The following is a 13079-nucleotide window of genomic DNA, read 5'->3' on the forward strand; positions in this document are numbered from 1 at the left end:
TACATGAGTGTTCCAATTTGGGCTTTCATTTAAGATATTAATACTGACTTGACACGCATGATTGTAACATATAGAGCGCGGTCACAGATTACAGAATAATATTAATGACATTGTTCAGTGCCTCAAATCAGTCATATAGAGAGAGTCACAGGCACTGTAAGGAGATGCAAATAGTCATCTCTGTAAATCCATACACTTTTGTTCATTCAAAGCATGGCATGAAATCTGCCATAATAGGATATTTTTATATTACAGTTGTATTAAATCAAACAAAGCCATTTTAAAAGGCTCCTATCATGAGAAATAAATTTTTCTTTCATCTTTTGAGATAAAAGGGCTTGCTTGATGCCCTATAAAAATTTACTACAACTTTTGGAAATTTGTGCAGTTATAAATGAATGATCAGATGAATATTTACTCAATAATGTAGGAAAGTTCTCAGAACTTTAGCTAATGTTCCAGCAAGGCTTTATTAAAGTTATGAACAAACGTTCTTTTAGTAACATTACCAGAACATTCGTTGGAAGTTATCTGGTCTTTAATAATATTTTCAAAACGTTAGCACAAAAAACATTATGTACATTATGTTTCCTGAAACTTAAGTTGGACATTTGTCTAATATAATAATACAAATGGTACTACTTGTTTCAAAATGTTACATTCGAAAGTTGATAACATGGAATGTTTGGGAAACGTTTAAATCATTTTAAAAATGTGAACATACCAAAAGAATGTTTTTGTAACTTACTTGGAACGTTATAAAAATGTTCTTAGAACATATTTTTGTTAGCGGGAAATTTCTACATTTCAGTTAAATAGATTACATTACATTTTTGGTAGTTTGCTTACTTAAAATGCAAATTCATTAGCTGAATCCCAGATCTGATGATTTGAATGATAAATACATTTCTGTTTTATATTGTTTTTGGTCTTTCTTCTTTCAAGCTGAAATAAATATTGCCTAGATCGAAAACATATGCACGGTTGTGCAGCAGATTTTGTTACATCAAAGCACTGCTTCTCATTTAAAATGTGAAAGAAGTGTTTCTTAAAGACAAAGTGTCTAATTTTATTTTAAGGGTCAGGGAGAAGGTGAAAAATAGTAATTTTACTGTTTTTGATGCAAATCACTTGGACCTAAGGGGCAAAAATGTGTAATGCAACACTATTATGTGTAATGCAACCTTCTAACTTCACTATTATGCTGTTAATTTCTCTAATTGTGTTTCTGCAGTGACCTTGGAGCAGTTTGCTCTCGCCGTACGAGAATGCCATATCAAAGAGGACTGTGCCTTGCTCACCAAGGTATGTGTGAAGTGCTGTCTCTCCGCTGCACGACACTCTTTTTGTCTTTTGACTCATCAGCCGGTTCCAATGGAAAGTTCTCAGAAACAACAACAACAGCTTCGTGCCCACTCAAAAAACAATAAACTGAGCTTCTCAGCGTCGCAGGGAGATTTCAGAGGATTCCACTCTTAACCACGTGTTTGGAAAAAGCAGGCTGCAAAACTGAAAAAAGGGGCTAAATTAGTGCAAAGGGCCAGCATTATAAAGCAAGCTAGACTTTTACATTTTACAAGAAAAGAGTGGTGCTTTCCATGCAAAAGTCATCACCACAATAATTCTGTGTTCTGGGTTTTTTTCAACCATTCAAAATACTATAGCAACTAGGGCTGCCTGCCTAATAGTCAGCTAAATGTAAGTTGATCAGAAGAGGCTTAGTCAACCAAAAATGTATTAGTTGGTTAGTCTCAGACAAAAACTGTCAGCGTTAACAGCTGGTAATTACAGTAAATCAGGCAGGAAATCCAAATGTTCACCTATCATTCATCATACACCAACATTTTTACTCAATGCAGATAAGAGTAATACATCATTTGGAACTGTAAAGGGTTTACTTTCATTTGCGTTCATTCACAATAACATCAAAACATTGTGCTTTTGTAAAATAAAGAAAACAAATGGGATGTGCTTTCTGCTGTCTCTGTCTCCTTGAAATGGAATGCAGCACAAAAATTAACTGAAACACAGTGAATAGGCTACAGCCTCACAGACATGAGAAATATTTCTATAGAAAGCAGGCTATGAATTAAAGGGTCATCATGGCTTACTTCTCCACCCCCAGTATATACACAAGTAATTAAATTAATATAAGTGTGCGATTAGTCGATTAATGGCTTAAATGAACGACTACTAATGGACTAGATAAATCTTTAGTCAGGGCCAGCCATAATAGCAACCACTTTGAACACTTTAACAGCTGCATAGCAACATCCTAGCAACCACTTAAAACACCCAAGAAGCCAATAAGCTTTTACCTTGTAACCATTCAGAATATTCTAAGAACTACCACCTTAGCAACCACAGAGCAACACCCTATCAATCACCTACAACACCCAAAAAAACAAATAACAATCCGCCACAACCACCTAGAACACCTAATTTGTTAACCACAAAGCAATGCCTTAGCAACCACCCAGACACCATAGAAACAATGCCACTGCAACCATTCAGAATCCAAAAAACAAATGTTTTGATGCAAAAAGCCCCAAAAAGGCACAGTTGGTGGTTTTGCTTGCAAAAGTCTGTTCAGTTGCACAACGAATGGGGAAAAAATTCCACAGACCCTTTCTTACTTAATATCCAGAAAATATTTCACATTATGGAAGTGTAATGTGTTCAAATATGTCATGCATTTATACTGATTAGGCGAAAATGAAAATATGAATATATTGCATGAACTACTTTTATGGTGCTTTTTTGTCCTTTTTGGAGTCTACATCTTTACACTCTACAAGTTTGCAATGACATGAGGGTGCGTAAATGGTGACAGAAATGTTGAACAGTTAAAGAAATTTGTTTCAGCTTTTCATGGGACAGCTTTATGATAAAATGATTTCAACAGTCATTCATTGTGGCTTATGGGTGGATTAACACATTAACTGTCATTGGCAGTGATGTGACGCAGCAGTATCAGGATGTGTGCTGCATTCATATGAGTATCAGATTAGCTGTGGAGCACCGGAGCAGAACTGCACTGATCTCAGACCAGCTGACAGCAGCTGTCAGGTCCTCTGGAGAGCACCTAGCATGAATAAATCACAGATAATGACCTGGTTCCTGGCAGGTCATGAGGTGTGCTGTCACACTAGTCCTGTGATCGAGAGACAAAGCACACCAGTGAGGAACAGGAAAACCTCACTTCCACCTGTTTCTTCAAACTTCTCTTGCTGTTATTGGCACTGAGGAGCATGCTTACTAATCGCACAGTCATGAGACCTGTGATCTTACGTCAGTTTGACATTTCAAATTGATTGTTTCTAGATAGCATCTGTCAAGTGCAAAAAGTGCTGATACCAGAAGTATTTTTGAACGTTTACTTTTAGAATGGAATACTAACTTAGTTCTTATTTAATGCTATGCAATAAACACTATTTGTTTTATTGAATGCTAATTTAGCAATAAACCACAAATATGACATTTAAATTAAAAAAATTGACAGTTTTATATTTCTCCACCGCTTGTCATTCACAATGCTGTATGGAAATGTATTTATTATAGAAAAAGTTTTTGCTTAAATTCAAAGTTTGCAATGTTGTGATTCATTAGTTGGTTGTATACATGTATACAAATAGTGATATATATATATATATATATGTGTGTATGTTTGTTTAAAACTGACTAAGTTTAAAGCACACTGGCAGTTTATTTTTCCAAACGTTCTATTTCAAAACAGTAAAAAGGAAGCCACTCTCGTCAAGGCATTTCTTGGGGTCTTTAAGCTTTTAATAATAACCATTCAGTTGTTCTGATGATGGTTTCAGTTCCCATAGCTGACACGCCAATGATGTGACTTCCATTTCAGACGAACCCTCTTTCGGTGTGGCCTGATAAGAAACTCAATGGCTCTGTGATAAGCCATTGATTCTCTGCTTTCCATATGAGGAAGGGAGCAGAGCACAAAGCTTGACAGCCAGAGAGATCATGTGCCTCTATATGTTTATTTTGCTTTACGGTGCACGGCTTGCTACAGGTCAAAGGTTATATTATTCCTCTTAGTGTCCATGCTTTACAACTGATTGCTTTGCATGCTCTGTTTTTTCCTGTCCAGCTCTTTGATGTATCTAGGTGGTTTGGTTGCTACCTCACCTCTGAGGAGAAGAGATATTAGCTCGTACCGCTTCTGTTTTTCCATCCCCTTCATCTTCTGTATAACATCCTGTACTCACTCAAATTGGTGCATGTGAAGAGGCCTACAGCTTTTGTAAGGTCCTTCAGATATGCAAAATAAGAAACTTAACATACACAGTGGTCAGCAAGTATTTTCCACTTACATTTTTGGCCTTGCACTGTGCTGATACTGAATGCTCTCCGCCTTAGATGGTGACACAGCATTCACAGACTATCTGTTGCGTATTGCACACGAAAAATAGTGGCAGAAATTGTGATTGTTTTTATCAGTCCACCGGGAAACAAAATGGCAATAATGAATGTTTGACCTGTCAAAATCTGTCAATTTTATGTCACAGAATCTTTGAAATGAACACAATAAATGAACGCAGAAAAATGTTCTGTTAAATCACTCAAAATCAGCTCTGAGTTTGGCAAATAGCATCGACTCAACTTGACTACAAATCTTGGTCAAAGTCATGCAGTGAATTGCAGCCTTTAGTTGCATGTAAACAATATCTCATTGAGAACCGATTTGCTGTATATTCTTGTGCTGGAAATATAATATATATTATATATTTTTCCGCTCCGAAGGTAACATTTATATTTATGCATTTGGCATTTTGATGCTTTTATGCACTGAAGGCTCACATTCAATCAGTTCTTGCTTTCAGTGGGAATCGAACCCATTTCTGATTCTTCTTATGCCAGTAAATCAATGTAAATTAATTTCAAATCTTTTTGTATAGGACTTTTCACATAACATTGTTTCATAGTAGCTTTACAGAAAATGTATGTTTCAATGTCATGATCAAAAAGTAACAATAACTATAACATTTTAACAATTGTTCTAATTCGATGAGAATAGGGATGTACAAATCTACCTTTAAATGATAACGATGAATCCGACAGCCAGTCAGAATCTATATGACTTTAAAGAGTTATCATTTAGTTTTCATTTTTGGTGAGTAATTTTAGTGTAAGGCCTGTTTCAGACATTTTGCATCAGCAGCAGCATTTAAACTAAACTGACTTCATTTCTGGGTTATTGCATTGAATATTTTCTTTGACAATGGCCGTAAATTATAAAACGATTGTGAGGGGGTATTGTAAACTTAAACATTTACATCCAGCTGAACCTAAACCTCAAACCGTAGCTGTAAACCACTGGAATCATCTGGATCCAGTCAGATTTGCAGAATTGAAGTGCTATTTGATTCTGCATGTGAAACTTGCACATCAGGCCTGACAGACTTTTCAGACGGCATTTGATTCACAGCATTTTGACAGCATTCACTCCCTTAGTTCGCTTCATATAAGCCTATATTTCAGAATATCAAGTTGATAAATAGGTTTGCATTGCATTTGCTAGGGCTGTTTGATTCTAAAAATGTAGGAATGTGACTACATGATATTAACATTGCATGTTTCCTTGTTTTCAGTTATCATTCGTATTATAATGACATCGGTGTCTATTATCTCTTTATGTAGTCCAGAATGGCGCTTAAAACTGTCCATTGTGAACACTGCATTGTTTCACCATTTAAGATATTTTAGACTCCTAGAACAAAACAGTGTTTGACTATCAGTGTCTGTATTGTGTTTAAAGTAGAAATTTGAATGTAGGAAACTTGTCCAGGACATAGGTTAATCAATATTTTGTCAACCGTATGCTATTCGAAATGCAGGATCACATAGTGACAACATACCTCATTATCTTAAAGGTAATAATCAGCTATGTGTTTACAAAATGTACTTAATTTGCATGTTTTAGTGTGACATATCTTGACATGGAGTTGTCATAGAATGGCTGCAATAATCTTTTTGAACCGGTTCATTAAAACAAAACCATCCAAGAGAAATGAATCAGACTTGCATGCAACACATTTTATAAGTTGTGACTATTTAATGTGTATTGCAGTGGAACTACTGCAACCTGTTAATATTAAATATGCATCAGAAGCAACATGCAAATAAAGCCTTTGTGATAAATTGTGCTGCTAATTTGTCTTTTCTGTTGCACTATTGCATATTTTCTCCTACAGTTCTGCCTTCTTCACGGCACTAGTCTGGTGTATCAGGAGAGAGCGTGGTACCTGGAGCACAACTACCTGACCCCCAACACCAGCCAACAGATCCGCAGCCAGGTATTTACTCATTTGACAACCTATTCTCATCAGCAAGGAACTGAAGCACTGTCAAGCACACTGTCAAGATGCTAAAGGTGTCGCTGTATCAAAGAACTAGGAACTTGTTTTCAAATGACGTGATGGGAATTGGAGTATGATATTGTCATTATGACATATATGTTGTGGTGTGATTTGAATAGCCACAATAAATCAAAATAATATGCCATTCTAAATGATATGAATGGTATGTGAGTACATTCAAGGAGCGGGGACTATTTTAGCCTTTAAAACCTGAAGTTTTAATAGTTTTTTGTATAAAGATATTGTACACCTTCAGAGCACCTGGACTGCAACACGACTCATCATTTATACTGCTTTCTGGTCAGCTTTTGCAATGCTGTGACTTTACTTTTATCTGACGTTTGCATTTTATATTGTTGATAAGTTGTTTGGTTTAGGGTAGAGGTGGGATTAGGTACTCAAAAATATATATGGATAGATACACATAAAAATTACATCTGCTTTTACAAATACAGAGAATTACTCTGATAAAACATTTAGTTTATAAAAACATTTTTTAAATGTTTCTAAAATGTTGAAAAGTCCTTTTTTCTTGTCATGATTCGAACATTATTTAAAGGTTACAAAAACTTTCTTTTTTAATATTCTAAGAACATCGAAATGTCCAGTTTTGTTGTCATGATTAGAGCGCTAATTTAAAGTTACAAAAATGTTTCCTACACTGTTCTACTAACTTTCACCCAATATATATTTTTTGATCTTTACATTTTTAATATTCTAAGAACGTTTCTTGTCGTGATTGGAACATTATTAAAAAAGTAACAAATAACATCATAAGGACGATTTGAGAATGTTTTGTCTCTACATTATGAGAATGTATATCTAATATGAACTTTTCCCCCGCCATTGACAGAATTTTCCCTTACACTTCTCCGTCACTGATGGAATTTTCTGGCTGTCTGTGTTTACACTGGTGTACAGTAGGGGGCGCTATTACACATCTCCGGAAAGAGTATTGAATGTCTGAATCGAAACGTGGCAAGAAGTAGAAAAAATTATTGCGCATGTAAGCAGATCGATATGCAAAATAATGCAACCTTGAAACATTAAACAGCATATAAAAAATGGCCTAACATTACCGTATAAATTGATAATCCAGGAAGTGGTATAGGATCGTGCAAGCTTTAGATCGGTTGATAGAAGCAGTCTATTCCATCTATGAATTTATTTTTTAATTTTTGCTTTTTCCATGAAACCTACCCATATGGAAGTGTCAATAATTATAACAAATAAATAAAAAAGATTTAAGAATAAAAATAATAAAATGTGCTTTTTTTGTTTGTTTGTTTTTTGCATCTTCAGATATATTTATACAACAAAATATTCTGGGTGCCATTAAACTTTTGAAAATTATCAAAAAGTGGTGGCGGCTGGCAACTTATAAAAAAAATGCTGGCAAGGAAAGAGTTAATAAGGTTATAAGAGCATTCCATAAACATTGCTTTAACGTGTTTTAAAAGTTATATTAATGTTAGGACAAAACATTCTGTTGTTACAGTTGTGTGAATGCGTCTTGACCTAAAGCATGCTTAGGAATACCTTTAGCATCTTAATAAGTGACCATGCTTCAGTTTTTGACACCTTAGGAGAGAGAATGGGTTGGATTTGACCAGCAGCCACATCAGGAGGGTATCAGCATGCTGTCAATCAGTCTTTAGGCAGTTAAGGAGGCGCAAAGCCTTTCTGCCACACATCTGAGACTGTTTTGGATTAGACCTCCTCATTAACCCTTCTCACATTAGCTGGAGTTCACCGAGCGTGGCTGAATGTTAAAGGGTTAGTTCACCCAGAAAGCAAAATTATGTTATTAATAACTTACCCTCATGTTGTTCCAAACCCGTAAGACCTCCGTTTATCTTTGGAACACAGTTTAAGATATTTTAGATGTAGTCCGAGAGCTCTCAGTCCCTCCATTGAAGCTGTGTGTACGGTCTACTGTCCATGTCCAGAAAGGTAAGAAAAACATCATCAAAGTAGTCCATGTGACATCAGAGGGTCAGTTAGAATTTTTTGAAGCATCGAAAATACATTTTGGTCCAAAAATAGCAAAAACGACGACTTTATTCAGCATTGTCTTCTCTTCCGTGTCTGTTGTGTGAGAGAGTTGAAAACAAAGCAGTCTGGATATCCGGTTCGCGAACGAATCATTCAGTTCACCAAATCGAACTGAATCGTTTTAAACGGTTCGCATCTCTAATACGCATTAATCCACAAATGACTTAAGCGGTTAACTTTTTTAATGTGGCTGACACTAGCTCTGAGTTCAAACAAACCAATATCCCGGAGTAATGCATGTACTCAAACAGTACACTGACTGAACGGCTGTGAAGAGAGAACTGAAGATGAACACCGAGCCGAGCCAGATAAGAAGAATCGAGGAGCTGATGATACTGCGCATGTGTGATTCAGCGTGAAGCAGACCGACACACAGAGCGTCTGAACCGAACTGATTCTTTTGGTGATTGATTCTGAACTGATTCTGTGCTAGTGTTATGAGCGCGGGTAAACCGAAGGCTTGAATCAAGGGCAATCATCGCAAATGACGCCATTACGTTGAGCGCAAAAGAACCGGTGAACCGTTTTCTTCAACCGGTTTATTGAATCAAACTGTCCGAAAGAACTACTGGTGAGCCGAAAACCGATGCAACCAGTTCTTGACTCGTGAACGAGTCAATCTTTCGTTCGTTATCTGGCTCGGCTCGGTGTTCATCTTCAGTTCTCTCTTCACAGCCGTTCAGTCAGTGTACTGTTTGAGTGCATGAATTACTCCGGGATATTAGTTTGTTTGAACTCAGAGGGAGTGTCAGCCACATTAAAAAAGTTAACAGCTTAAGTCATTTGTGGATTAATGCGTATTAGAGATGCGAACCGTTTAAAATGATTCAGTTCGATTTGGTGAACTGAATGATTCGTTAGCGAACCGGATATCCAGACTTTGTTTTGAACTCTCTCACAGAACAGACACGAAAGAGAAGACAATGCTGAATAAAGTCGTTGTTTTTGCTATTTTTGGAATAAAATAGTATTTTAGATGCTTCAACAAATTCTAACTGACCCTCTGATGTCACATGGACTACTCTGATGAAGTTTTTCTTACCTTTCTGGACATGGACAGTAGACCGTACACACAGCTTCAATGGAGGGACTGAGAGCTCTCGGACTAAATCTAAAATATCTTAAACTGTGTTCCAAAGAGAAACGGAGGTCTCACTGGTTTGGAACGACATGAGGGTAAGTTATTAATTACATAATTTTGCTATCTGGGTGAACTAACCCTTTAAAATTACCATTGTCCACCTTGAACACACACACACACATAAAGTGGCTAGTTTTTCACAATTAGCTGTGATTAAACAGGCAGGCGGCCTCACTGGGGTTCTTCCCCACAGGAGCCGAGAGGACAGCGGGGTCGACACCGGTCTGTCAGTATGCAGTCAGCAGGTGCTTTCCTGCATGTTTATCACTCGGCCAAACCCAACACAGCCACTGTCTCTGTACAAACAACCCCCACTATTCTCCCAGAGTGACTGCAGTGGCCATGGCACGTGACTGAAGGCATGTGCTTACGGTTCCTTTCAGCGTGCTCATATGAACTATTGTTATATGTTTTCAATGGCTTATTGAAGATGATTTATCATGTGACAGGCTGCATAACGTGGAGAAAATAACCAGATCACTTGTTTATAATTAGCTGCTGTTCACTTAAGGACGTGCATAAGAATCACAATCCAGATCTCTAGTATCTCGACATTTCCTCCTGGACGGCACTGAGATTAAATGGAGAGCAAATTGAGACTTTGCACATTTTGCCCCAGTAATGTCAAATGTGTCAAAACATTGTGCTCAAAGTGTGCAATCAATAGTTTCAATATGAGCTTTTTTCAGGCCAAATGATCTGAGCTGAGTTGTTATAAGTTATGAAAATTTTATTTCTGCATGTTATCTGAACAATCAAAATGTTTTTTCTTGGTTATATAAATGTTAAGGGAAAGTTCCATTGCAAACATTATGAAAATTTTACTTTTAAATGTTCCTTAAAGGGCTCACATGATGCGATTTCATGTTTTCCTTTGTCTTTAAAGTGTTAAAAGCTGTTGGAGCAGAAGATCCGTAAGGTTGCAGAAAATGAAAGTCTCAAATCCAAAGAGATATTCTGTATAAAACTGAAGGCTCATCCACACCTTCCTAAAATGCCTCGTTCAGACATGCCCACACATGTCTACGTCACTGTGTGGGAAGATTTGCATAACACCGCCCAAATGTTCACGCAAAGAGAGAAGGCGCAACTTTTAATATCACTTTAGTATTGTTGCCGCCGCTGCCATGTTTTGAGGACGATGTGTGTTTCATTGCAAAAGTCAAATTAGTTTGTTTTGCCTTACAATAGAGGACAAAACTAGAAATCAGTGGTTAAGTTTTATTTACATCACTGTTCCAGAACAGTACAACCCAAAATATTTGGGTGTGTGCAATGCATTTTACAGAGGAAAGTTTTCTGAACCTGTTAAGAGGCGTAGCATTTCCATCACACTCTTGAGATATTCGGCCAATCACAAAGCACTGGATAGCTGGCCAATCAGAGCACAATGCACTTTTCAGAATGATGAGCTTTGTAAAAATGGACGCGTTTCAGAAAGGCGGGGCATAGAGGAGAAACAATGTACATTGTGGAAAATGTTTTTCGAGCCTAAAATCGCATAAACATTGCCTTACACTAAATTCACAAAATAATGTTCTTTTTAGCAACATCATATGACCCCCTTAAATTCAATTATCAAGCCATTTTGATTTTCTGAGCAGTATGATGTCATACTGTTCAGGCCCCGCCCATGACCGCTAATGGACTGTCCGATATTAGCATATTTCCACCCTCAGCCAATTGTATGCTGTCTGCCATTATCAGCACGCTTGCAAGCAATGCAGGTGTTTTGTAGCTAAATGTAAAAGTGAACCTTAAGAGTCTTAATTTTCTCCTGGCATCAGAGCCACTAAAGAGACAGTGGACTTTTTTTTGTCTTAATAGTAACGCGCGACCGAATACACAAAAATAAATGGAATCGAGGGACTGGTCGAGCAGTAGCTCATTATCATTTAAAGAGACATGCACCAAAACGGGTCACTGTGAACAGAGCTGTCCAATTTGTAAAGTTTAAAAAACATTACGTGAACATCCATTTTCCTTTTGGAAGTTTTATGTTTACATTACAACTAACTATATTTGTCAAATTTTTGATTGAGTGGGAGTTGCTGAAGAAAAGCTCTATCCACCGACGAGATGAAAACATGTTTTGGACAGATAAGAGTGAGCATCTTTGCCTATCGTCTAGTTTTCCATGCCGTGAAATAAGCCATGCAAATAACCTCAGGCTCAGCAAACTTTGATTGGCATTACATTTAGTTATTGATCTGAGAGTCAGTGACTGTTGAAGATAAACCAGAACATCTCTCTGTTGAAGAAACCGTACTGAGTAAATCACTTTCATTAATAGTTTCCAATTTGCTGCAAGTTTATTAAGAATGTATTGTTAGAATGGATTTCATTGAGCTATACTTTTCTAAGAGAAAGAACTGTAGATGAGGTTGTTCTTAAATCAAAAGATATTTTGATCTTTAATTAGTTAAAATCTAAGCAATACGTTGTTTACCTCTATTTTAAACAAATGTGGTTCTTTTGAACTTTCAAAGATTTCAGAAAAAAATACCACCATCTAAAAATACTAGCATCAAAGAATATTGAAAGAATGTGTATCATAGTTTTCACAAAAATATAAAGCAGCACAACCGTTATCAACATTGATAATAAGAAAGATGTGTTTCTTCAACAATAAATCAGCATATTAGAATGATTTCTGAAGATCATGTGACGCCGAAGACTGGAGTGATGATAAATTAGCTTTGCATCACAGGAATAAATTACATTTTACAATTTATTCAAATAGAAACTGTAGTAATAATTTTAGACTGAAATAATATTTCACAATATTAGTGTTTACTGTATTTGTGATCAAATAAATGCAGCCTTAGTGAGCGGAAGACACTTCTTTCAGAAGCAATGAAAAAAAACGTACCGACCCCAAACTTGTGAACATTTTGTATGCAAATGCCACTCAACAGATAGAGACTCTCAAGAGACTCCCTATTATCACAATATACAGAGAAAATATTTCTTCTTGTAGACCTAAAGATGTTGACGACACTCTAATTTGAGTACAAAATGCTTGAGTTGAATGTAATGAACCTCAATTAAATCTTTTGAAACTTAAGTCAAATCAACAGTCCAGCTCTGCTATTCCTGATCATGTAAAGTTTCATTAACATCCAGCAAATGATGCTGCTTGACTTGACACTAATTGGTAAGTCAGTGTGTGTGTGTGTGTGTGTGTGTGTGTGGTAGTGAGTGAGGCAGAAGAAATGTCCATGAGCATGTTATTGAGTGAGTAAGACTGTGTGTGTGGGGGGTCTGAGCACTGAGAACGGTTTCTGTGGATGAGATCCTCACATTTACATGTGATTTCTCTGTGTGTGGCTCCAGCTCTTTAGAATGAGTCTTATTGTACACACTCTCCTATCATTACATGTGTCAACATAAGAGCCAGACTCACATGCCTCACTGAACTCTCACACACACACACACACACACACACACACACACACTCACCCCAACACAGAGAGGGAGTGTTGGAGACTGTTTTTGAATTT

At 36.8% G+C, this 13079-nt stretch overlaps 2 protein-coding genes across 2 annotated transcripts in view; one reads left to right on the plus strand and one right to left on the minus strand.

Moving 5' to 3' along the window:
• Positions 1-13079, minus strand: part of lhcgr (luteinizing hormone/choriogonadotropin receptor) — a 70831-nt gene that overhangs the window by 54640 nt on the left and 3112 nt on the right. The window lies entirely within an intron of this gene.
• The window catches only part of acoxl (acyl-CoA oxidase-like), a 44608-nt gene that overhangs the window by 27808 nt on the left and 3721 nt on the right, over positions 1-13079 (plus strand). The window contains exons 17-18 of the mRNA XM_059516977.1: positions 1235-1305; positions 6216-6317. Of these exons, the coding sequence (XP_059372960.1) occupies positions 1235-1305; positions 6216-6317 (173 nt within the window). The remainder of the gene's footprint in view (positions 1-1234; positions 1306-6215; positions 6318-13079) is intronic.

Source organism: Carassius carassius, chromosome 30 (genome assembly GCF_963082965.1).
Source record: "Carassius carassius chromosome 30, fCarCar2.1, whole genome shotgun sequence".
NCBI lineage: Eukaryota > Metazoa > Chordata > Actinopteri > Cypriniformes > Cyprinidae > Carassius > Carassius carassius.